This window comes from Neolamprologus multifasciatus, chromosome 5 (assembly GCF_963576455.1).
Source record: "Neolamprologus multifasciatus chromosome 5, fNeoMul1.2, whole genome shotgun sequence".
In the NCBI taxonomy this organism is placed as follows: domain Eukaryota; kingdom Metazoa; phylum Chordata; class Actinopteri; order Cichliformes; family Cichlidae; genus Neolamprologus; species Neolamprologus multifasciatus.
The window spans coordinates 20,863,211-20,890,834 of NC_140443.1; the positions used below are offsets into that span (position 1 = coordinate 20,863,211).

General features: G+C 39.9%; 1 protein-coding gene across 1 annotated transcript in view; it reads right to left on the reverse strand.

Moving 5' to 3' along the window:
• Nucleotides 1-2,707: 2,707 nt before the first annotated feature.
• grm2a (glutamate receptor, metabotropic 2a) overlaps nt 2,708-27,624 on the reverse strand; it is a 37,616-nt gene continuing 12,699 nt past the window's right edge. Inside the window, exons 2-6 of the mRNA XM_085160987.1 lie at nt 23,165-23,901; nt 9,897-10,734; nt 7,319-8,382; nt 3,778-3,955; nt 2,708-3,159 (exon numbers count right to left, since the gene is read on the reverse strand). Coding sequence (XP_085017113.1) covers nt 3,086-3,159; nt 3,778-3,955; nt 7,319-8,382; nt 9,897-10,734; nt 23,165-23,692 — 2,682 coding nt within the window. The 5' untranslated portion in view covers nt 23,693-23,901 and the 3' untranslated portion in view covers nt 2,708-3,085. The remainder of the gene's footprint in view (nt 3,160-3,777; nt 3,956-7,318; nt 8,383-9,896; nt 10,735-23,164; nt 23,902-27,624) is intronic.

Below are 27,624 nucleotides of genomic sequence, written 5' to 3' on the forward strand. Positions count from 1 at the left end.
AATATTTTTATATTCATAGAATTTTATGTAGTAGCAAATTGCTATATAATATCATTTTGACAGCTCCCTTAACTTAAAAAAAAAAAACCCCTAGCAAACAGTCTTGCTAAGCAAAAATATTAATTACCTGATGTTTCCAGTTCAGTATATTTTGACATTAAATGTGTGAGATTGAACACATTACACTTACTGCAACTCGATTAAAAAAATTATTGCAGTCATTTTTTTAAACTTATATACATATTTTATGCTAAAATTATGGAGTGAATAGGTTGCAGAGAAAAAAACATTGGTGGTGGTGGTGTGTGACAATTCATTAATGTACAGTTTACACTCATCAGCCACTTTTCAACTGCTCTAATAAGTTAATCGCATGCATAATATAAGATAAGATAACCTTTATTAGTCCCACACTTGGGAAATTTGTTGTGTAGACATGTATACATGTCTGTGCCATGTATACATGTTTATTTCTAGCAACTAGGGCTGGGCGATATGACCCAAAATGCATATCTCGATATTTTTTAGCTGGATGGCCATAAGGTAAGAACAAAAAGAGAGTTCTTAGTCAAAGCTGTGTCCCAGATGTCACACAGGCACATTAACATACAGCATAGATGTACATGAAAAAAACTACTCAAAAATAAATTATGAGAATTTATTAAATAATAATGCTCCAAAAATAAAAGAAAACTATGTTGTTTTTGTGCATAACAAAGAGCTCACAATTGTGCAGTCAAAATGTAAACTAAGAGATGCTGAGCATAATAACAAAGACAGATTTCACAGCTGCTCTCTTTCCAAGTTCGTGACTGACAGCCTGGAGTTTGAAATCCTCTTCATAACCGTGTCTCTTAACAGATGCCATTTATGGTCCTTATACACACACAGTACGGTAATATTACGTTGAAGCACAGTACGTATCACTCCGAGCGTAGCATTACGGCTACCGCTCCTCGGTAGCCGTAATGCTCCTACAATCCATCAAGCCGGTGCAGCTCCGTAGCTTACCAAAGTCGAACTAAAACATTTTTTGGCAGATTGCTGAGCGCCGTGTACCACATAAAATCGGTTCGCGGTCATCAAGCACAACCAGAATTCATACATAAGGCGCACTGTCGATTTTTGAGAAAATTAAAGGATTTCAGGCCGTGCATGGCGTTAGCGTGGTTAGCTCGTTTGCGTGGTTAGCTCGTTAACACGTTGACGCCGTCCAGCCCCACGCATGGGGCGATGCGCAGTAACTCGTTAACGTTGATTTGCCGTGTCCATCTTGTCGCTGCCTGCAGGTGAAGCGATGGGGGAGGAGGAGAGTTGTGTTCAGTGAAGGAGAGGCGAGCCCGAGTAACGTTGCGTAAAGACAAAAGCGGACCAAAGACAGGCAAACTTGTGGCTCCACAACTATAATTATAACGTAACATAGACTATATCGATATAAAATATATTGTCACATCTTATATCTCGTATAAAAATATATCGATATTTTTTAAAAACTCGATATATCGCCCAGCCCTACTGGCAACCTAATAAAGGGATTGTTGAGACAGCAGGGTACCATGTGACCTTTGTGTTTGTCCAAGGGTTAGACAAACATATTGGACAATCTTTGTCTCTTAAGCAGTTTAGTTGTAACTTAACTTAATAAAAATCCAGAAAGACTGTTTAAAAGCTGCCTAACATGATGAACTAAAATGAATGAGCTACATGTACAGTGGTGGTTTTCCTCATGAGGGTGAGACTATCAGTTCAAGAGTTTAACAGGATTGCTGCAATTAACTGTATTGCACAATCAGGCAATAATGAAAATTAATTACCCCCACAAAATTGTGTCTGTGTCTTGATAATATGCTTGATATATTGCGAGCCTGTCTTTCACAGTAAGGAACAGCATGTTTGGCCTGTCACACGTAAAAACAGCAGTTTGATGATGTCCAGTGAGCAGATCTACTGAAGCAGAACTGCAATTATTCATTGACTTCCTTCATATGGAAACGTTCTATATTTGGATAAACCCCAAAGCTGCGTGCATGTTGGTCAAATTAAGACAAATAAAAAAAATGTGGACACAAGATGGCAGTGTTAAATCGTTGATACTGTATGGGCCGGGTCCAGGACAGCTTTGGTGAATTTTATCTCATGTCAACAGATGATATTTGTGCAGGTAATTCTCATTTCAGTGGCTGTTTGGTCTAGGCAGATGGTGTAGATTTAAGCTGTTAAAATTTGGGCACCATAGATTTCAGATCCCAGCTGATGGAGGTTTGATTTGCACACTATTATTTTAAAGAGTTGTGAAAGTTGACTTTTGTATTCATTGCTGGGTTGCTTCTTTTGTCCAAGTGTGAAGATAAATAAGACACTGACACCTGTCAGAGTCCCAAAATGTTCTTCTGGTCACATCAGTGCTTTGCATAGTCCTGTGAATAAATTACTGGAGTTAGGGGAAATGAGAGGCACAGTGCAAAAACACTGCATATGTGTACTCTGTTTTGCATTTAGATGAATCCTGCACTTGCCAAGGGTGAAAATTTCATGTTATAACATAACATGACAGCAGATTTACAGTATATTTGACTAATTTGGCTACTGAAAATTGAAGGTTTATTTCACATTTTTAGATTATTGGCAATGTTTTTTTGCATATGTTACCCTCTACAATATGAATCTCAATATGGTGTGCAAAGGAACAGACTTTGAATCATTTCAGTTTTAATAAAAAACACATTTTATTTACATAAATTACAAGAAAGCACAAACTGGTTCACCAGAATCTACATTAAAAACGTCTTGTATATATTACATTTAACAGATTTACTATAATTTACTCCATTGTTGCAAGTAAAATCCTCAAAAACAAGGGCTATATACGACTTTATTGGCATCTCATTTCAAATATGCTACGAGTAAAAGAACAAAAGAAAATAATCGGGACATTGTACTCACAGCACTTTGAGGACAACAAAGTCAGGACGATCATCTGTGTGACCTCTTCGATATCTGAGACACCTGACTCAGGACTAGTGATTATATAACTTTGTTTACAATGCTTGGCAAAAAATAAAATAAAATATAACTCAGCTGATCTTCACAAAGAGGATGTTGTGGAGTCCACCACCTCTCGTCCATTACACACTGTTGGAACAACATTGGAGGCCGTTGCTGCAAAACATAAAAAATAGGATATTTTGTGTAATGTCAGCAGTGTAGTTACAGTTTGTGATATAAGCCAAAATTACTGTACTATGTAACAACCCAAAGGGGCACCTGGGTCCCAGATGCCCCTTTGAAGCATGATAATTAACTCATGGATGATGTGGAGTGCAATGCAGCTTGGTTTTTTCTACTTATGATATGTATATTGAAGCACTGTATTTTCACTTAATTATCATAATAACACAGCGCTCCTGCAATTATGCTTTCTGTTCATATCTTATAGAAATGTTCTAAATAAACAGACTTGGATTTTTTATTTACTTATTAAACTTATTAATTTATTTTTGGCTACACCAGATCTGCACAATCAGGGATTTTCTTGTATGGGGCCATTTTTGGTATTTTAAAAGGTTTTGTTTGGTTTTGGTTTTTGTTTTATTATGTATGACTTAAAAAAGACAAAAAAAAAAAGGTTATGTATAACTCCCAGTGTCAGAAGTATGACAGACAAGTGTGACACAGTGATAAAGCATGTAGCAATATTTTTCATAATAATATCAATTGTATTATTATTATTTAATATTTGTTTCAGTTTTACGAGTTTTGCTGTATCTTGGGTGGTACCTTGAGAAAAACTGGAGCCGGGGCCAGTGTTTACACTGAAGCGGGTGGTGTTCACCCTGAGTGTACTGACATTCTTCTGTGGCTGGAACAGGATGATGTGGATCTTGGGAGCAAAGAGGCAACCCAGTACCACCGACCCACTGAGACTGACCGAGATGCACATGGTAGTGGTCTGTACCTGGAGGAGGAAACAAAAGGTAAAACTCCAAACTGTTGTGTTTCAGAGGTACAAAAATATGTACAGTAAGAGAAAAGTAAAGTCACATTTCTAGATTGCCAAGCGTTGAGGGAATTCCCGTATACCTCAGAAGTGCTACTCTTAATTTCACACCTGTGGTTGAGAACGCCCGAAAGTTGCTAACTCTGTATATGGAGGACCATTTTTGCAGCTCAAGAGTATTCATTCTGAACAAAAAAAAAACCCTGAAGTCAGAAAAGAAATGATAAGTACATCTTTCATAATTCAGAATCAAAGCCAGGTGCTACAGAGGAGGAAGGGGATTGTTTATCAGCTGGGATTTCTAACTAGAGGTGTTAAGCGATCTGTTTATTTGCTTGTCAATCAACTGCGTAACCCTCGCTCCTTTTCGGCTCACCCTGCCCACATCTTGCTATGCATCCTCAGTCTGCTTCTTGCTTTCCAACCCTTTCACAGTCGTCTTTTTAGTTTTTTTTTCAGTGAGAAGATATAACACAGCAACATGGCAGGTGCATTTCTTTTTCGCAAGACGCAGCAGGTGTCTGTCATCAACCTGAATGCTAATGTCGGTATTAAAATATTGTGGGTACCAAGTGTGATGCTGTGCACTGACAGCTCAACAGAAAAAGCTATGCGAGTTGAGACAGAGATGTAACTGGCACAGCGTCAGTTTACCTGGTTTATGTTGAAGGAATATTGTTTAATTACTGCGTCGGTTTCTTACTCTCTCTGTAAATTCATGACTTGAATATATATTTTATGACTAATCAAGAAAAATATCTACAGGACATTATTGATATGTATACTGTATTTCACACTTTTGAAACATAGAGGTTATCACTATGTGTGGTCATGTACCATGTAGTGTGAAACAGCTATATCACTAAACTGACCTTTAGTTGCATCGAGTTTTCTAAGTTGCCATCTGCAGTGAATTCAACATTAAGATTCTCCTCACACCATCTTTGAAATACAGTGCACACTGACAGGCTCAGGTGCTGTGTTGTAATGTAAATTCACAAAGCCTCAGATTCCCATTTTTTCACTATATATCTAAGCTGTAGTTTTGAAAGCATGGAGTAAGTGTAACGTACGGATGCATGGCAGCTGTTTAAAAATAATAATCTCACCAATCCCAATGCGGACAAAGGATAAATACTTTTGGTTTTGAATAACACCGTGGACAATACTGCATAGAAATAACCTGTTAAGTGGTTTTAATAATTCACAAGTTGTTGCAGTGAAAGAGCACAAGGAAGAAGAGGACAAGGAATCTGCTTTTCCCCTTATATTTCCCCAGATGTGTTATATTCTGGAGTGTGGATATAGAGCATGGCTGCTACAGTCTCTCTTCAACCTTGTTTTTCGCTGTGTTGACCTTTGATGGTGCTGTTTTTGTTGCACAAATACAGCATTGTCTCTGTGTCTGTGTTCAGCTAACCTAATCCCTACAGAGACCCTCTGAGATGAGAGATGAAATTCTTTTTATTGCAGGTTTTACTGTGCGTTTATTGAAAAGCTTTACCAGAGTCTTCCAAGTCTGGCATGGATGCTGAATTTGCTAAAGTCACAAGTAATTTAAAGATCAGTTTAATATTTATTCGATATTTAGATGTCGAGAGAGGGTTTTTTTGTTTGTTTTTCAAACTGCTGAACTTTAAACTTTGGACAGTGAACAGTTACTTGCTATGCGTTTGGTTTTCAAGGAATTTGTGGTTCACCTCTTGCTTAGTTTGATTGTGTCTACCTATATATCTATATGGTTACTATATATTTAGTGGTGTTACACTGTACCCTGCCTCTCGCCCTAAGACAGCTGGGATAGGCTGCAGCGCCCCCCGCGACCCTGAAAGGGATAAGTGGAAGCGAATTGATGGAGTTTGGAGCTGAAGGAAATCAAATTTAGGAAATATCTGTCTAAACACTCTTCTTGATAGACTTCACAAGCAGTAGTTACTTTAAGTATTTTCTGTAGCCTTCAGTGATTTCATAGAAGCACTTTGAATTTTAACAGTAGTAGCTATTTAATTAGCTTGCATTTGCTGCTGAGATGACCAGCACTGGCATAAGAGAGGAGCCCTCTTCCCCCAGCGGTGTGGAGAGCATCTTAAATATTTCATTTGGTAATCAAATGTGTTATTCATGGCTCAGTAGATTGTATTTAGCTTAGTTTAACATTTCATGACTGCCTACTACAGATCTGTATTTGTTATTCAGCTGGAGGTTTGCATCAGGCTGTGACAACAATTTGAGGAGAAGTGTAAAGCAAGGAGAACGCTGGTAATGTGTCCCTGCCTGTGAAAAACTAGAGACACTGTGCCAACTCAGTTGCTTCAGTAATTATTCATCGGTCAAAGGGGAGATTTGCGTCTATCTGATGAGCCTGTTCAGGCTGCGAATTGCGTTGCCTACGGGGCCTGGAGGAAGGGTTCCTCTGAGCCTCACTACAGTCCCAAGACAGAAAACACAGCTGGGACTCAGCAGCCCAGTCTTTCACACTCCATTCCACACAGCTACGCACAGGGACTCACAGGGACTTTCAGTTCCCTAGCAGCCCTCATGGTCTAGCCTGTCTTCACCATGTTTCTGTAGAGGCAGCTGTGTCAGGAGGTTCCGCTGTCTTTCTCCCTTCTGCCTCTGTCTCATTGCACGTTGTTCAGATCCCAGTGGGATGAACCCACACAACTCAGACCGCCTTTTCTCTGAAATTCTATCAGTTCAGTGTATGATCCTATTCAGCAGATGTCTGGCTGGCTGTCTGCCTGCCAGTTATTTCATTTAATCATAAGTAGTGTATAAAATGAGAGTGAAAACAATGTAACCAAAACCATAGCGCACAGCACCTTTTCCCCAGAGAGGGAAAAGACTTCTATCTTTGAAGTTCTGTTAAAGTTTTACATGAGGTGCATAGTCTCATTAATGGGTTGCTCTCACTCCCCACATTATTATTTAAACATTAGAGGTAAAATAAGGTAGTGAAAGTGTGCTGATAATCATAAAAATTTGAAGCAACTGTAATAAAGAATACATATTGTTGGGAGCCACAGGCAATGCAGATATTGCTGACAACTGAATCGATATTAACTGGCATTGCATATAAAATTGAAATTCAAGCCCAGAAAAAATTATCATTATCTACAAGGATGTATTCTGGTCAGACTATAGAAATCTAAATCTATCCAAATAAATAATTTATTGCAAATGATTACCATCCCGTGTGTGTGATTTAGAGAAGAATTAATTAACAGTCAGTGATAGTAAGAAGTCTGTGCATTCCCCAACTTCCATTAAAAGGGCTGTGTGTGCCTGCTCGAGGAGCAGGTATAAGCTCAGTTAACTCACCCTGTAGTCACTGGCAGTAACATAGAAAATGGGCTGGAAAGCCAGCCAGATGATGCAGGTGGTGTACATGGTAAAGCCGATGAACTTGGCCTCATTGAAGTTCTCGGGGCATTTGCGGGTTTTGAAGGCGTAGACTGTGCAGAGGATAATGAGGATGCAGTTATAAGTGAGAGACATGAGCATGCTGGAGTCCTTGCTGTTACACTTCAGGGTGACCACATCTCTCCTCTCTGGGTTCACTTCCTTCCTCACCCCTGGGGTCTCCACCAGCAGCCAGACCACCACCACTACCAGCTGGCAAGAGATCAGAGCACCACAGATGGCAACCTGGGAAGCTGGGCTGATAAAACGAGGCCTCTGGGCTCCATCCTTCACTCCACTGAAGATCCGAGCAATGCGATTGGTCTTAGTTAAGAGGGCTGAGTAGCAAACGGCAAAAGAGGTGCCTAAGCCTAGCCGGCGTAGCGTGCACACAGCCGTGGAAGGTTTGGCGATGTAGATGAATGTCATGCAATAGCACATCAGCACTCCAAGCAGAAGAATGTAGGAGAGCTCACGTCCACTAGCCTTCACTACTGGTGTCTCATTGTGTTTAAGGAAGAGGCCAATAACAAAGAGTGTACACATGATCCCTAGACATGCAATGGTGACAGGGCCAATGGCCCAAGCATCTTCCCAGCGGATGTACTCCTCAGGCAGATCATAACAGCCTGTCAGGTTAGCCAGGGGCCACTGTCCAAAGCTGCAGTCAGCACAGGTAAACTCATCGTGCAAGTACTGGTAGGGCTGACAGGGGATACAGATCCAGCAGCACACATCTCCCGGCTGCATACTCTTCACCTCATTCTTCCTGCAGGGGTCACTACACTGGGAGGTGGGCACAACATCACCAGGCCAGGGAATCAGGCTGTGGTTCAGGCTCAGGCTTTGAGCCCAGTAGCCGACTTTACGGTAGACATAGCGTTCACCGTCTTTGTGATAGTGAAAGATGTTGTAACGACCAAGGCTGTCTCCAAAAGTATCAAAGCGGACTATATTGTCTCTGTCTGGAGGACGAAAGGGGGCTGAAAGGAATAGAGAAAAAATATTGTGTAATAGTAACAGATGTAAAAGAATCATCATAAAGAGTTTGGGACTACGGTATAAAATGTAAGGTATAAATATCTAAATTGGTCAACTTTGTAACATTTTAACTATTCAATTGTTTCGGAGCAACAACAGTGTGGACTGTGAACTCATATGTTATGCAACTCATTCTGTTTGTTCTGAAAGGAGAGTCTTATCTTTTAATATTTGCCCCTCAATATAGACTCCATGACTGTGAAAGGACACAGGTGCAAACTGGCAATTTACATGATGGAAGTCACAGTCTGAGTCTGTTCCTGGATGGAACAATAGCATGGAGATTCAGAACACACAGGACCTTATATGGCAAAATGTAAATTCATGGAAATCAAAGCAGAAATGAGCTATCATCTGAAAAATTGAAAGGTTACCAGCATATGAAAATTAGTGCTTGGGCCAGCTGTTAGTGATAATTTTCAGTACTGGTTAATCTACCTGCTATTTTCTCATTTATTTAAATAAAATGTTAAAAGGTTGTAAATGATGCCTTTTATTGTTTACTGGAGTATGAGGTCAATTTTTAATCACTGTTACTCATTTAATCTTATTATTAAAAGTTACAATACTAATATATTACTCAACTTATTATTTCTTAAAATTACAGTTAATAAAATTGCAATCAAGTAACTGCTTCAGTCTGCAACAGCCATTCTTTTACATACACTGTAGGGTTCCTCATTCAGTATTTTCATTTACAGCCTACGTATCTATCACACGCAGTTTAGTGGTCCACCTGTTTTTGTGTGTTTTCTCCTTAGAGTGTTGCAGCGTCTCATGGGATAGACTAATTTAAGGCCTTTCATCCAATTTTAATTCTCTGGATAGTAAAAATCCTTTGGGTATTTTATTATTTATTTATTTATGTTTTTTTTTAATTTAGAAATCGTGAAATGCAGCACAGCTGGATACAAACACGACGGTCCGCATTCATCTCATATCAATGAAAATGTCAGTATTTCCATAAATCAAAGCTAATTTGCACAAGTAGGAGCATTTATATTGGAGAGCCAATCACTTACGATGTGTGTGAACTGATGCTGTTACAGTAGTTGACACTTGATTTGTGCTGCAGCTTTGTGTAGACAAGCAGGAAACAAGTTATATTTTTTAAGCTGTGTCTGATTTGTTTTAAACTGAATAATCCATTGCTCTTTTCACACTTGCATGCATGACAAAAGCAGCCTCCGAGCACGAGGGTGAGGAAATTGTTTCATCTCTGCTAATTGAATCATTATAGAAATGTTCTCTGGGTGCAGTGAATAAACGTGCAGACTTAGTCTTAAATTCAACATTTTATGGAAATCTAAATTGATTTAACTCAATCTGGCACCATCTAGTACATGCATTGGTACCTGGAGTTATATTTAGTTTTATATACAGATGTTCAAATAATGACAAACATATTTCTTTAAAGCTTTGCTTAAGTAATGTTAGTTCATTAAGATTCACTCACCATCAATTTTGACCTTGAGAATATAGTCTCTGTAAAATTTTCGTCCATTGCCAGGTTTAAGAGCATCGCACACCTTGGTGGAGTTTGGGCACAAGGCTTGTCTCATGTTATGTAAGGCAGTAGCCATTGCATAGACAGCATTCACTACAAACATGATCTTGGATTCTGGTTGAAATGGAACCTCCCGGAGCGAGTGTTTCCCACAGCCTAGATCATGGAGGCTGCACTGGAACTGGTTTTCCCAAAACTCTCTGAACCAGGGATTTCTAGTATTGTTGTATGGATGTAAGGAGGTGAAGTAATCATTAAACTTGGGAATTTGATAGGAGGAAAGTTCAATGGTGAACGCCCCATCTGCCACAGCTTCACTTCCCCTCACCACGCTCTCCTGGGCTCCCCAGCCATCGCTTGCCACCCAGGTAAAGGTCACATTCATGCGGTTGGCTGCTACCAGCAGCTCACGGGCATCTTCGCTGCGGGTAAACAGAATGACCACCTTGGCGGTGGACTTCTGCTGCAGGGAGCGGATCACGTTTTCATAACTCCACCGGCTCATGGAGCGGCTCACCTTGGCCGAGGTGGCAATGCAGATTTGGCGGGCACGAGCTTCCTGTTGGAAGGCATCAATGCCAGTCTCACCGTAGTCACCTTCTGATGCCACTGTCGATACGTATGTCCAGTTAAAGTAACGTAGGATCTCTGCCATGGCCTTAGCCTGGTAGAAATCGGGGGGCACGGTGCGGGCAAAGTAGTCATAGCGGGACTTGTCGCTTAGCTTGGCACTGGTTGAAGCATAGCTGATCTGAGGGATCTGGAAAAGTCGCAGCAGGTTGGCAACCTGGAGGAAGGGAAAGACAACAAATAAGCCTTTATGAAGTATTGATAATATGAACATGCAGTTCCACTTTTCTATATTTCTACATAAATATAACCAGAAAAGATGTTCATGCAATAAAAGTAGATAAGGAGACCATGGTTAAACAAATAAAGCAAATACTATTTATTTATTTGTGCATTAATTGAGGAATAGGTACTTCACTATAAATCTGTGAGTGTGAAAAGTAGGAAAGCTCTGGGATCAGAATCCACTTCTATTTAACGAACAGGGATATAAGGCAGTTAGATTTTCACAACACATGTATCAGGATGGAAAGGGTTATAGAGCCTAAAAGGTTTAGACTGCACCAATTTACTGTTAAACAGACTGTGTACAAATAAGAAATACAAATGAAGCTTATAATAGCCCGGGAGGTCATCACAAACCCAGGGCACCTCCTCTGCAACAACAACCCTCTTTCACTGGCTACAACAAAAACAATAGTCTTCAATCCAGGGCTGCTAAAGGTCAAGTGATTGAGCCAGAAAGCTGTTTGACAAATGATTTATGAAAGAAAGAGATCAAAATAGAGGTTTCTGGTTAGGGTTAGGGTTAGGCAAGGTAGTGGTAGTATCAAGGTTTGGGCTTATTTTCCTGCATCTGGGCCAGGTGAGCTTTCTCCATCATGGATGAAATAATGAATTGTGAATTAAACCACTAAATACTAGAGGCAAACATTAGGCAAACACCTGTATATGAACTGAGTTTAAAATGTCAAGCAACAACGCAACGACCCCCAGCACATGAGTTATTCTATCAAATAATGGTCAAAGAAACAAACAAAGAAAACAAATCTGACGGAGCAAAAAGTTCACGTAAGAAAACCCACCAACATCCCGGTTTGAACCTGCTCAGCACTGAAACCTGGGATTAGCATTGAGGAACTAAAATCCCTCAAAACTAATGAGCAGGACTGACCCGCAGTCACCTGAAACAAACATTCCCATGCTTTTGCCTCTGAGAGATACATAATATTAGATCATTGTCTTCAGTAAATAAATCACAATGTGTAACACAATTGGATTGTATTTATGAATGCAATGATATGCAGCTGCATTTATGCAGAAAATCTCAAAGGGTTCACAATATTTTTGTCACAACTACGTTTTTTCTTTCAGACTGAAGCGATTAAGTTGTTAAAGCTACACAGAAAACATACATGGACCATCTGTGGGAATTGTTATAATTGCCTATTATTAAATATATTAACGAAATTAACTACACTACGTCTTTTCCCCCTGCAGATGCAATTAGTCTCCCTTCATCCAGGCTCCTATTTCTTAAACGGACCCCTGCTAGTCTCTTTAAAACTTAACACTGCTGTTGAATCAGTGGTGAGATCCTTGTATGTCTTTAATAATTGCAGTGACTGCCTGTCTACCTCATTATTTTTGATCTGTAATGCTTTCAACAAAAAGTAAACAATAAAGGTGTGGAGCACAAATGGCTGAGTGGCTACAGGTGGTACACAAAGTAAACAGAATAAGAAGGAACACATTTTCAGAAAAGTTTCTGATGAGAGAAGAAAGAAGCATGACGAGACAGGAGTAGAGTGAAACCGAGGGTAGGGATGAGAGTGAAATGACGTCAAAGTATCAAAACTTTGTATTTTCTGTGTAATAAGCTTTGTCAGTGTTGTGACACTGCATGCTGTGTGTGCAGAAGCCACTACTGACTAACTTTTGCTTCAGGCACTTCTGTGGGAGCCTAAGGGGAGTCAGTCTGATCAGTCAAAAGAATGCCAACCTAATTATGGCTGACTTTAATGCCGACTCTCACACCAGCACACTCATGGTGCTGCATCCTGAATGCCAATGAGTCATTCTTAAAAAAGTCAGAAAGGAAATTCACATTCCAGCTCATCCAGTGTGATTTCTTCTATCATTACTATATATTATCTGGATGTAGCTGTAGTGAGAGCAACTTGGTTTACGTTACAAGCAGTTTATAATAGTGGAACTACAGTTTATTGCCATTTTAACTGTAGTATTATTTTGACATCTATTTGAAAATAATGGCACTAATTTAAGTGCTTTGATGTATCAAAATCATGAAACGGAGACAAAGTAAAAGCACATATATGTGAGGCTAGAATAGTATTCCTATAGGTAGTAGCCAATATGCAAATTGCAAGTTATTGGTAACAAATCGCTTGATTTGGATGGAAAACAGTGAGTAGCAAGGAAAAAGCAGGTCACATCAAATAACATAGGCAGACACTTCTTAGATGAGAATTTATCTTTATAGAAACATAGAGCAATGCACTGAAATGTCCCCTTAGATCTGCTGTGATGTGCCTGGATTTAAATCATCAGAGCTTTATAATTCTGTTGGATCGTAGTGAGATGAATGTTAAATGAGCCAATCACAGGGATTTCAAGGCCGCTAATTTTATTGAAATGAATGACAGGATGTTTCACACAAAAAAATGATATGCACAATCAAGTGCCACTGGTCTTGTTTTTTTACCACCACTCAAACAGGCACAATATCAAACGGATGATTTAGAGCTTTTATTTTGCTTCTTCTGTAGTGTAGCAAATGAAACACTATGAAAATCCAGGTTGTTGAAACACTTTACTGATTTTTTTTTCTTCAAAAGTTCGTATTCAGTGAGAGTTTGAGGTCAGCTGGAGGAACTCTGATTATGCAGAAAGGCCTATACGTAATCACATTTCTACATAAAATCATCTCTCTTCATAAACCGTCATGACAGCCATTCTCAACATGTGGTAAAACAGCTGGCAGTACTGTGCTTGCTTGCTTTAAGAAGAAATCAGAGCATAACTTAGAGTGCAAGTGACATGTAAACACAGATTAATCATTTTTACATTTACCAGTTCACCCTATGATAGCTAATCAGTGTACTCCATAATTCTTTCATATTTGCAGTGGGAAATGTTTCCTAACAATTCATTGGGGACATTCACAATTTTTTGTGTTAAATTGAGTTTCTCCTGTATTTTTTTCCTAATTTAATATTTACATAATGATATCAGCATGTTGGTGATATCTGACTACAAAAAAGGACAGTAATGTTTCCAAAAAATCAAGGTTTGCTGATATCATTAATATATTACTAGCTGTGTTGTGCAATGTGTTTCTGTCATGGACTGCAACACCTGACTTAAGCAGCACCTTGATTATCACCATCTTGATTTTTTTCAATCTAGACATCACAGGTGTGACATCTCACCCTCTATGCTTCCTGCTTCTCCCAGTCTCGGTGGGTCGTCAGAGAAGTGGCTGCACCTGAAAAGAGGGACTAGCTAAGGGTATAAAGTTTGCACTTTCAGTCTATCCCCCCTCTCTGTGACTTCATCTGTTAATGTGTTAGTGTCATGAAAATGGCTCTCCTTTAACCTGGCTAAATCACCATGGTAACTAATGCTAACCTGATCAGGAAAAGGTTTTGACCTGAATTTTTGATTTAAAATTAGCTTGAAGTGCCACATTTTCACTGATAGTTTTATTTACTACATGTTTTAATTGCAATATGGATTTTCTGCTGGTGGAATACATTTTTTGTGCAAGTTTTTACACTGTAACATCAAGATTGAAGCCCAGCTGTAAAGTTACAGCAGCACAAACAGTGTGTTGCATAATTAATTTGGTGATGCAGAAAATTTGGTGATGCAGATAAATTCTCAAGTATAAATCTTGTTTTTATACTTGATTCTAGTCTTTCATACACTGTTTGAACTGCAGCTACTAGAACACAAAGCACACACCAAGAACACCTGTCCAGTCAATAAATGTAATTTTACTCTAAGTTATCTAGAAACTGAAATGATTTCCACGTCTCTTTTATTAAGCTGTAATGTTTCCAGTTTGAGACCTCTAATGTACTGCCGTCATGTTCAAAATCCCAAGATTAATGCTTTTCTGCAGCATTATATTCATGTCTTTTTTTTAGACTTAAATGTTCTATACAAACTTTTATTTTTACTTTTTATCATCATCATTTTATCATCATCATCTAACAGAATCACTGATTGGAATATGCATCACTTCCCTATGAGTCATACGAGACATGAAATGCATGTGTGAGCATGCACAAAACCTGAAGCTGAAAACCAAGTTTAACAGAGAAAGCTGAAAACCACCATCACCACCATCACCCCAACCCCACCAGTAAAAAAGCAAAAAACAAAAAACTGGATGTGTTTAACATCTTCATAGTGTTCGCTGTTATATAAGGAAAAAAGGCTAAAATTTCCTTTGGTTGTACTGATGGTTTAAAGCATGTGTTACATGCTCAAAGATGATTAATTGGTGAGATATAAAATGAACTTGAAAAGTAGAAAATTCGAAGTAGAAATTGCTGTGAAAGATGTTTTTCTTTCAGTTTAAAGTTTGTATTCACATCCCGACTTTAGCATTAACAGAAAAGCAGCCAGAAAGTCTAAGAGGGCTCCTGTAGGCAAGAAACAGACTGTCATCGAGGCCTGTGAGTCCCGTGACTGTTGAGCTGAGGGTATTAACCATCTCTGAGCTGTTATAGACAAAGAAACAGATGTGTGCTATTGATGCTAGGAAGACCATATTGGTCATCTGAGAATACCCACTGGAAAATTCATTAAGTATACCTTGCTGGTACTGGGTTGGACCCTGTTTTGACTCAATTTTTCATGGCATACATTTAACAAAGTTCTAGAAACATTCCTCAGAGATTTTTGTCTACATTGATTTGATAGGATTACACAGTTGCTGCAGATTTGTCTGCTGCAAATCCACGATGCTAATCCCCCAAAGATGCTCTCTTGGATTGAGATCTGGTGACTTTGGATGCCGTTTGAATGCAGGGAACTCATTGTCATGTTCAAGAAACCAGTTTGAGATGATTTGTGACGTGGCACATTACCCTGCTGCAAGCTCCCATAAAAAGATGGGATCTTTTTATAACTGTGGTTATAAAAAGATGGACATGGTTAGCAACAATATTCAGCCAGGTCATTGTGTTTGCACAATGTTCAGTTGGTACTAAGAGGCTCAAAGTGTGCCAAGAAAATATCTCCCATGCCATTATACCTACCACCCACCTGAACCATCGATACAAGGCAGAATGGAGCCATGCTTTTATGTTGTTTGTGTCAAAGAAACAGAACTGAGACCCATTAGGACCTGACAACATCTTCTATTGTCCAGTTTTGATGATCCTGAATGAACTGTAGCCTCAGTCCATCTGCTTCAAGGTTCAGCGTGTTGTGCATTCAGCTTTCTTCTGCACACCTTGGTAGTAATGAATGATCGAGTCACGTCAGCTCCAAGTATACTGCCCATTCTCCTCAGACTTCTGACATCAACGAGGCATTTTCAGCCAGAGAGCTACTGCTCATTGGATATTTTCTCTTTTCCAGACCATCCTCTGTAAACCCTCGAGATGGTTGTACAGGTAAACCAGCCTATCTGGTACCACTGAAAGTCACTTAAATCACTTTTCTTCCCCATTCCGATGCTCAATTTCAACTTCAGCACATCAGCTCGATCATGTCTATATGCCTAAATGTAATGAGTTGCTTCCATGTGATTGGCTGGTTAGATATTTGTGTTAATGAGGAGTTGAACAGGTGTACCTAACAAAATGACTGGTGAGTGTATTTCGTTGTGTTAATGTTCATATGTGAATTCACCAGCTGCCTTTTGTTCTCTGGTTCCCTTAGGTTTACACCACCTGCAGCTTGATGCAGGTGGTTGCTACAGCTTGCCTCCTTTGTGTCTGTGTTTTGGCCCCTTTGATCTGAACTCTATTACTCTGTAATTATTTTTATAACTTAGCATGCTGCTTATAAGGAGGTTGTCAGTATCGGTTGTAACAAACTTTCCTAATCTTTCCTGATTTCTGTCGTCACTACAGTATGATAGTATGATATAATGATGACATTTATATAAATATCTGTCTAGGGTACCTAATATTCCACCTGTAGTATCAGTACATTTCACGGCATAGTTTTGTTGCCATGATTTTCTGTGCACAGTTAGAAAAATAAAAACATTTATCTGTGCTGCAGAAATTCTTCAATGCTCACAGTGATAGTTCTCTGTGGGGTGTTAAATGGAGCTGTAATCCACTTACACGTAGCTTATGAAATCTTGTATCACACAGCGGCAGGCATGACACTGATACAAAAGGCTTAATGGAAATCATTATATTGATGTTTATATGGCATGTATTAAAAAAATGACGATTTAGGGTCGAGGCCACTGGTAAAATAAGATAGTGCACGCACAACTTCAACAATCACCATTTTTCTTTTTTCTGCTTATCCATTTATTACTCTTGTCATCTTGATTATTTTTTTACATCATTACGTTCCTTTAACCTGGGAGGTTTCTGCCAGCTGGCTTCTGCGGCACAAGGATTCTCAGTCGAGAATGAACTCCCGACAGGTTCAAAGGAATACAAAATATGACAGCAGAGGGCAAGAACTTGAGGAATGAATCCTGTCACTGGAAAATCTGTGGCAAAAGAGGGAACGATGTGAAACACATTAAGTCAGTGTCTACAGGAGAAAAGGTTTCATCCTGCAGTCTTTTCTGTTTAACAATTTGCACTCGGAGGGTTTCTTTCTGCCTGCACCTGCAGGTTTTAAGAAGGTCCTGAGAACGGCTCTATAAATGGCTATATATAGACAGACCTGCATGTGCTTCTTCATATCTGGTGTTGTACATTAATTTAATGTCAATATTAATACTTTTATACTGGAAATTAAAGAGGGAATCTTAATCTTTAGTAAATTCGGTTAATTTAGTGGTCAATATTGCATGTCTTATGTACTGGAATTCATTTAAATGAGTAAAATTTATTGATATAGCACTTATTGAGATAAAAGCTGAAACCTTAATTACATAACTTACGGTTTGGTGTCGGATCACCACTAACACTGCTACTACTACTTACTTTTTGCAGGCAACGATTGGCATTTGTCTATTGTTCTTGTTTTGACAAAAAAGACAGCAGGTGGTGTACAAATATGAAATCTTAAAAATTCTTGCAAAGGTAAATGGTAAATGGACTGATTCTTATATAGCGCTTTTCTACTCTCCCGGAGTACTCAAAGTGCTCTATAAAGCACAAAGGGGAAACTGAACACTCATTAAATTAATTTACTTGAATGGATCAAAATACTAAACTATACATAACTGCCTTTGGTTTTAGCTGTAGTGTATGGCTTCCAGTCTCTTACATTCAGCTATAAGGGATCATGCTGCCTCAGACAGCATCTTATTTAATTAATAAAATTAAGAACTGGCCTAGTGTGGATTTACAGCTCAGGGTCTGGTTCTGAGCAGATTACTGTGAAAGTGGTTTCCTACCAAGCAGTGAGGTCATGCCTGATCTGGTGGCAGCACTTGGGCCGATCTCTCAGCTGTCATATACTGCTAGTTGGCAGGAGAACAATGAAAAGATTTCAGACTGCATGACGGAAAAGTAAAAATATATATGTGCAAATTTCAAATGTGAAAATATGCTTTGATCTTTTGGAGATATGGAACATATGTTGCACTGATTTTTTTATTATTATTAATTCTCCAGTGACAAAACAAAGCATTTTATATCATCTCCCTCTACACCGAATCAAGTTTTCTCTGATTGGTTGACCCACATAAACAAAAGGTTTCAACAGCAGGTGGGTGGGACTATAACTATATATATAATTATATTAATGATATTAGTGAGCTAATTGCCATACAGAGCTCATAGTTTTAAAAAAATGTGTATAAGAAAGTGTTAATAGCATTCTGATTTTTGTACATCCGTTGACCTTGATATATTTTGGCCATGTTCATTATAAGCATCCACCAATGTATATACGGCAGTAATGAACTGAAAGAATTTAATATACTAGTGAGGGGGTGAGATGTAAAAATTTAAAAGCGAGAGATATACAAGAACACAGAAATAAGAAACTGAAACAGTGTCCTCGTCCAGAAAATATCAGGCCTCCTTTGTAGAGATGTCATGATTTTTTTTTCTTTTTTTTACATGAAAAGCCCATCTGCTCTTCCCAGAAGACTGTTTCTGTGTGCTTCTACAGCAATAACACTGTATTCCCAAAGCAGCAGTCCTTAGCTTCACTCAGTATCACACACACACACGGCCCACTGCAGCACTGTGGAACACTCAGGCAAACGCGCACACCGGGAGTGGACATGCATGCACGCACGGCACACGCACGGTGTTATCATTAGCAGTGGATCATTATCCGTTTATTTCTTATCATTTAGTTGCTTGGCAACAGCTTTAACAGAATAGAAATATGAGCTGTCACATACTTGGAGCAAGGTTGTTTTTGATCAGGTCCTGCCCTCTAATGCTGCTGGATAATACGAGTCTCCTTTATGCTGCAATAGTCTTTCAAAGCCCCCAGAGCCATGCGGCCATTCAGATTACACTAAATGAGAGGCTACGGCTGCACTTCCATTCATTTTAATGTCAGTCACTCAGCTTTGACATGTAGTTTTATTCATTTTCTTTTTTTTTTTTTTATCATTATTTCAATTTCATCTTTTTAGATTTAAATCATATCTGCCAGACATGGTCAGTACAATCCAGCCGGACACTGGTGTTAAAAAGCCTCAGACACAGAACAACAAAACTGGGATTCAGCTGACTTTAAGTCATGTTATCATTCATATCTATCATATAAGATAGATATAGATGTTTGTGTGTGTGTATGTGTGCGGTGAACATGATATTTATTTCAACCGCACAAATAGTGGATTTGGTCAGGTGGCTGAATAATCCAATCATATGTGAATTATTTACAATTTCAGGGCGCATTCTTCACTTTTACCCATGAATAACGCATTTTGCACAGCATAGCTTTACCGATACGTTTCATCATTATTATTCTCCGGGGTTTGCATTCTGTCATGTGTGTATCCATATTTAAATCCATCATATGACTCATGTATGGAGTTTGGCACAGTCTACCTGCAGATGAAGACAATTCTAAAAATAGTCTTCTTTGCGGGTGATAAAAATGAAATTCTCGAGCTGGCTGAAAGCTCATATATATAAATATATCCTATTATTTTGCTCACATAGTTTAGTCTTCAAATGTCAACCAGACTGCTCATATCAAGATCAACATTTTTTTTTTTATTCCAGCATGCATCCTTGTGAATCCAGAAGAAATTCCAATTATCCACAAAGTTGCCGTTATTCAGAAAGCGCTTTTATCCAAATACCCTGGAACAAGCCACGTTTCTGCCTCCAGACAGCGATTTTTGTATGCTGCTCTGAAACATCACAGTGTGTTATTTTCCATTGTTTGCGGATTGGTTCCAGAGGTTTTTGATTTTTTCTTTTTAAATCTGTCCGTGTTTTATGCCTGAGCATTGTTCTTTTGTGAGCACTTGAGTATTTGACATTCCAGAGGTGTTGTTCTTCTAATGCGCCCCGGTGATTATGTTTTGCCTGGGGATGCTCTCATACCGGTGAGTCATATTCAGCACCGAAGACTGCTGTCGGGGTAACAAAAGGTGGAGTCCCATCCGTGTATTAATCAGAATCCAGCCCCGAGGCTAGATGTTCCTGGACTGCAATTGTAGAATATAATGCACCCTTTCTTTAACCCACAAATTTAGGACACTGCAGAGTAATAAAGCTAATGTCCCCAGTTATATAAAAGGTATACCAACAAAATTTTTTATAACGTGACACCGGATGTGGACTGGCAAAGCGCTTCAGTGTCTTTGCTTCAAGTATAGAATGATATGTCCAGAGGGTAAATGTGTAACTTGTTGGTGCTTCACACATGAATAAAGATGCTGAATGTAAGCGAGCATGTCATCACAAGGTCATTACTCACCTTGCACTAATGACCCACTGTTTGGATACTCCACAGGGAAAATGGTCGAGGCTAAAAATTTGAATCACCCAACGATTTCTACATGTACATTTAGTCGAAGCATCCAGATGGCATCACAGACTTCCCCCAGACCGTTTAAGATACAGACTTGGGGTTGTGAAGTGCTTTGACGCCACATGACGCCATGTGACTCACTCCATCTCCTTCACTCTGTGATCAGATTTGCACGTCGGCGTCTCCGCGTTTCTGAGAAACATGAGCTTTCATTTCATCCCCCCCTTTTTTTTCGTCCTCTGTGTGCATGCACACCTCTGCCAATCTACCAGACAGCCCGGCTGCAACCACAGATGGGGAAGACAGGACCTACCCTGCAAGAGCGTCATCAAACTTCGCCTCCACACTTAACTCAATCTGGGCCCATGTAGCTGCAGCATGGCTAGGCTGGCAGCCAGATCCGCCCCCATATCTGCGATTGTCACACCACAACACCAGCAGCACAGCACAACACGTTTCTTCATTGTGACAGATTTAGACAGCACTCAGCGTTCTCACCACCTGTCAGTTCGACATGTTCTGCCACGTCGCCGGACCGAAAAGCGTCTTTAAACTAATAAATGCTGCTTGTCCTGTAACTGCCTTGCCTTTGGGGTGAAATACACACATGTGTATTAACTCTGTGCTATTCACACAGACATTATAAAGTTTCACTCACTCAGGCTGGTTCACCGAAAGGTCTGACAGGCTATAGATTATATACAAATGAGGCAGTTACAAAGAACAGACACATTATGTGGAGATGATTTCCAGCAGCAGCCCAAAAATATCACATATTTCTCATGGCCCAAATGCATATGTTTGTGGAAGAACACTGTCCCAGAAAATAGCAGTAAATCTTTAGAACATTAGGAAGATTAAATATAACTATGTGGTTAAAGTTCATTTTAAAATGCTAGCAAGTGTGTAAGAGGAGGGCAGATTTATTTGCATAATCACACGCTCACCAACCAGGCGTGAGAAAGAGGCGGTGAGCACACGTCATGACTGAACTTCATTACAAGTTATTTGTGGTATTGAAAAAAAAGACATCTGTATCCTATGGTGTACTTCTACTATGAGAATTATTCAGCGAGAAGCTAGGGCAGACCTGAGACCTCAGGCTTGTAATAGCATACCCATAAATTACCACAAGACAAGGGCACTCTCTGAGGAGCCCCAGATGCAGAGTTTTGCTAAAATTACAGCTCGTTTATCAACTCCTTTATTTTCAAACTTTCCTTTTGAACAGGAATCCCTCTATAGGTGCTATAGGCACGACTTCCCTTAAGCCTTTTCCCTATAGCTCTCCAGGAGCTCTCCACCTGCAAAGTGTATCATTTCTTTACATATTTGGTATTATTTTATGTCAAGACTACAGTAAATGAAGATGTTTGCATTTACATTGCACCTTCCCAAACTTACTAACCATCATTTACTCATTTAAAAACTTTTGGAGTTATCGTATCAATTTTTTGCAGAATAGAGACAGATTTTTCATGTGCCCGCTATAGCTAGTGAAGCAGCTGTTCACAGGGAATTAATTATTTTTGGCTTAGCATTGTGGGCATGTCTATATTGTAGACAAATCATGACTAAAAAGTGTGCATAGGCGCTTCCCCCAGCCTATTGTCCTGCCATACGCAGTGGGGAAAGGCTGCAAACAGCACACTGCCACTGACAGGGGTTCCTGCAGGAGTCTGTTGTTTATCGGCGACCTGATTTTTGGATGAGCAGAAGTGTGTTTCTTTTCTTCCAACAAGCAGATATCTGGAACATGAAGCTGCATATCTCAAGTGAGGTGAACCGTGCTCTTCAGATGAGACGGCGTACTGGGTCGTCTGGCTGGCTGAGCCGGGATGATGAGTTTGGATTAATGCTTTAAGGCATGTATATTTGTGGATGTTTACAAATCTCAGTTCTGCAGGACGCACAGTATCTCTTTTCACAATGACTTGAAATTGCATTTATGTGGCAGCCATATTACAGCTGAAGATTGGGAGGCCCAATTAGCAGAGCTTTCATCGCATCAGCTTGAGTGAGCCGAAAGGAGCACTGCTGCTGAGAGTAATCATGCCATCACTAGTCATCCTGTCAGCCCGTCCTGAGTGCAACATCTGTAGCATGTCTGCCTCTGACAGGACCACTGCTGAAGTGTGAATTACTGGGAAAGAGAAAGAGAGCTTCCAAATTAGATCAGCCAAGCACATGGGCGTACAGGTAAACAGATCCTTCTTGCGGAACTGATACTCATTAAGTCCCTGTGTTAACATCTCGCAAGGGGTAATTGCACGTGGTACTTAAGTCTAAATGGACAGTTATATGACAATCCATCACAATCACTCTTGGGTTAGTAATCCCTCCCCTCTCTGGCGCTCTCTCTCGAGCCTACAGTAACAGCTAAAAGTGAAGTTCATCTTTTGAAAATGATCTCTTTGACAAATTTAATGCAGAATTTTGATCAGTTTATTTATTGGCATAAAGCATTTTTAAAATAACAAATAAAAAAAATGAACATTTCTGTTTTCACTAGTCCTTACCTGAATGGAGACATCGCTGTAGGACCCTCCTATGACCCCAGAGATAGCCAGAGGGACATCATCATGGATGGCGTAGGAGCCATCAGGGCACGTGTACTCACTGTCATCCACTTTGGTGAGGGAGGCCCTGACAAACTCTAGGGATTGCTCCAGAGCATAGGTGTCCTTGGAGCATGTGTCCAGTATATGAGCTCCCAGTCTGAGCCCATGAAGGATGTGTTCATCCTTGTTGATTTCATCTAATGCCAGGAGCATGGCTTCCAGTCTCTGGATCCCTCTCTGTGCATTGATCTTTCCACAGTCCTCTGCACCCTCGCCCTTCTGGTGCACAGGGAACAGGCCACCGATCATCAAATCTCCCTCCAGCGTGATCTCTTTCTTGGTGTCAGTGTTGTAACCCACCACAGGCAAACCCTGGGGAGCCTGGGCAAAGAGAGACACACATAAGCACAGCAGGCTGAGGTTGGACAGCCAGAGGGGTCGGGGTTGAGGGCGCACCCCCGACACAGGGGCTTTCCCCAATGACATATCCCTGGGCAAAACAAAGTCACCGTCCCGCCTGCGATTTCTGGTCAGCGTCCGGTCGGCTTTTGAATACGGCGGCACTGACGAAAAGAAGGTGCAGCAGCAGCCCCGCCAGATCTCAAAGCTCCACTGTTTTTATTCTGACAGAGGCCATTTACAGCATCATTGCCATCCTCCGCATCCTCTTCTTCAGAGTGTTTGTAGATTACAGCCTGCAGATCAAACAGAGAAATTCAATCACAGCTTTTGAGCCGAAGTACAATGATCCCTTTGTCTCACAGACTGTGCGTCTGCCAGGGACAGACTCAGCCCTTGGAAATATTTGACATCTACACATTAGTAAATATTTGTGTCCTTTGATTCTTATTGATGATAGATGTGACAGGCAAGACAGTGAAAACAAACACTCTCCATTTGTTAACTGTCACCACACGCGCTGCTACACAGCTGGAGTGAGTTCGCTACCTTAGACAAATTTTTTTTCCAGTTTGTTTTACAGTTTTCACGAAGACCAATGTTTCTCTTATCCAGAGTTATATGACATGTCTAGCTTTGAAATAGCCAGCTTATAAAGCAGCTTAAGGACAGGGTTCACCATTAGATCAGAGTTCACTGAGAATAACAAAAACATCCCCGTAATGGCTATCGCGTGTTTTCGGGCAGCATACAGTTAATCTCTCATTGTCGAGGGCCTCATTTAGTGAGCGTGTACGCTACACTTTTGATTCTGCTTTTCTATTCTCCCTCCATTTCATCCCCTCTATCTTTGTGACCTCACATTGCTTTTCTTCCAAGGCAGATGATTGTACAACTCTTTTATAATCACATGTGCACATGCTCCTGTACACCGAAAGTCGAGAGAGATAACAAATCGTGTCCCGAAGGAACATTTTGTCAAATCACATTAAATGTTCACAGAGTCTTACAAAAACAATATTTATGCACAACAAAAGAAAAATCCGCGCAAAAATAAAACGAGATGGATTTGAGGACTCTGTTTTTAGCAAGCAAATTGATTTTGTTGCCAACAAATTGAATTAGTGGGATTTTATCTAGAGATACATGAATATACTTCAGTCTTCGCTCACTGTTTTGGAACATGATTTATTTCCATGGGTTTTGATGAAACGCAAAATTAATGTGGGAAATTCTTAGAAAATGAAAAAACATTTTTGTAAGACCAATGTGAACAAGACAAACAGTGCAGTGGGTGCAGATGTTCAGTAAAAGTGCACCGAAGCTGCCATTTGGGTGTTAAATCACAGCCAGTTACACTGTGTTTATTTAAAGCACTTGTTCTCTAACGATGGGTCAGACACCCTTTTGTTTTTAGGGCACACAGTGTGTTATGTTTAAGTTTGGAATATAAAAAATTAAAAAAAATTCTCTGGATTTGTTTCATTTGTGTAATCATTACAAACATATAACACAGTATATAAAATGTTATGGTATGATGCTGTTGTCATTGAAAAATAACAGTTCTCAGCTTCATGCACATTACTATATATAGTCATAACTAATCATTATTAAGTGTATTAAAACCAAGTATAATTCCATTGTTAATACATATATGCCTTCTAAAAACCTGTTTTAACTATAAATTGAACATTTGTTAACTGGTATAATTGGACAGCGTTACTGAGGAAGGTGTGGTAAAGTCACTCCTCACTCACAAAGTATACTGAGTCTTCTGCAGTCAGTCTTGTGTGATATGATGTGATATCCATCTATCCATCCATTCTCTTCTGCTTATCCAATTCAGGGTCGCGAGGGGGCTGGAGCCTATCCCACCTGCCGTAAGGCAAGAGGCGGAGTATACCCTGGACAGTTTGCCAGTCTGTCACACGGCTAAATGATGTGATATTATGGACATTAAATATAAGATTGAGTATAAGTTCAGAAACTTATTCTTACATGATAATATGATTGTTTAGTGTTCTCCTGATGGTGGTTTTTACAAACGTGAGCATTAGTCAATGTGAGCGTGGCATAGTTGCTCCAAAGTTACCCTGGTTCCTTTGTGACTTTTGAGATTATCAAAGTATACACTCACCAGACATTTTATTAGGTACATCTTTCTAGTACTAGATTGGACCATGTTTTGCCTTCAGAACCGGCTAAATTCTTCATACAGATTCAGACATCGTCAGCAACAACACTCTGGTGTTTAAATGATGCTCACTTGGTAATATGGGGCCTGAAGTGTACCAAGAAACTACCCCCCACACTATTACAACACTAGCAGCCTGAACCGTTGATGCAAGGCACGATGGAGCTATGCTTGCATGTTGTTTACACCAAATATCTGAGCCTACCATCTGATTGTCGCACCAGAAATCAAGATTTATCAAACCACTGTTCTGTTATCCAGTTTTGGTGAGCTTCAGTTTCCTGTTCATAGCTGAGAAGAGCGACACCCGGCGTGGTCTTCTGCTGCTGTAGCCTATCTACTTCCTATCTTCTGCGTACCTTGGCTGTAAGCAGAGATGATTGTGTGGGAAAATCCTAGCAGATCATTCCTAGCACATTTGGCACCAATAACCACACCGCATTAAAATCACCTTCCGTCCCCATTCTGATGCTCGGTTTGAACTTCAGCAGGGCATCTTGACAATGTCTACATGCCTAAGTACAATGAGTTGCTGCCATGTGATTAGCTGATTAGATATTTGCATTAAATTGGAGTTGAACAGGTGTACCAAATAAAGTGTCTGGTGAGCATAGTGTCACTGACTAAGCAAATTCTTTTCTTTTTCTTGACATTTGAGCAATTAGTTATCTCTAAATGTTATCCTCAGCTCTGTAGAACTTTGTCTGTTTCTCTTTGAAAGCTATAAATTCATTAATGACACACTATGGATGGATCCAATAAAGGTCCACAGCAATAACAATTATGCATAATGACATCTGTTCTGGCGCTGATGGAAAACCTTACCAGCGCAACTAATGTCCAGTGACTGTGCATGTATCAGTGTTCGATGTGTGGTGAACTGCGGGAGTGCAAATGGGGCTTATAAATGTGCGCCCAGCTCCACAGTGACAGCAAAACAGAGCTAGGCATACTTGTGGCTTTATAAATCTGCTGAAAAGATTGTGCATGCATATTTCTGCTCTCTGTGCATACACAGGCTTTTAGTTGTAAATCTACGCAGAGTTTTATGCGCCTGTTCCCTGGTGTCAGTTCCCACAAATCCCAGAGGCTTAATTAAGCAGCGTGTTGAGTGTGGGACAAGTTTATCGGAGTAAATTATTGAGCTAGAATGATCTGTCTCAAATCCATTGTCTCACCAAGTCAAGTAGGCTGACAAGCAGTAATTATCTGTATTGATGAGAGATTATGAAAACAGAGCAGGGGGATATTAATGCGCATATGTCTTCAAATCCATTTAAAAATACTGACTTACCTATTAAAACAACATAAAGCTCTCAATGGGATCAGGCTGCAGACCACGTTCTTTGGGGTTTTTCTCTGTTTCTCTGTCTACCCTCTCTCTTTTTTTCTGTCTTTTTCTCTGTTGTTTCCATGGAAACTTGCCAGTAGATGGAGAGGGTGAAGGGAAAGTGGAAGACAGACCAGGACAAGTGGGCCAGTCTGATCATGCGTGGTGCCTGGTCTTATGGGAGAACTGGGAAGCCTGCACTGTTCACTGACCAAACTTATCAAATTCCTGCCAGAGCATTTCATGTTTTGCCTTCTAAACAGCAGCCCACCCTCAACCGCGACTGAAATAAAACAGCAGAAAGACGCAACTAACACCGCTATTGTTTTAATATGTTATCTTTGACAGATTCTTAGTTGTTTAAAAATTGTTTGATGAAGAATTATCGCCTAGGAGATGCTTCTGGTGTATGCGCGACATACTTTACTGGGAAACAAGATGTGACACGTAGCGTTACACTTCAGGAACCATCGGTGAAACTTAAAAGGTCCTTTT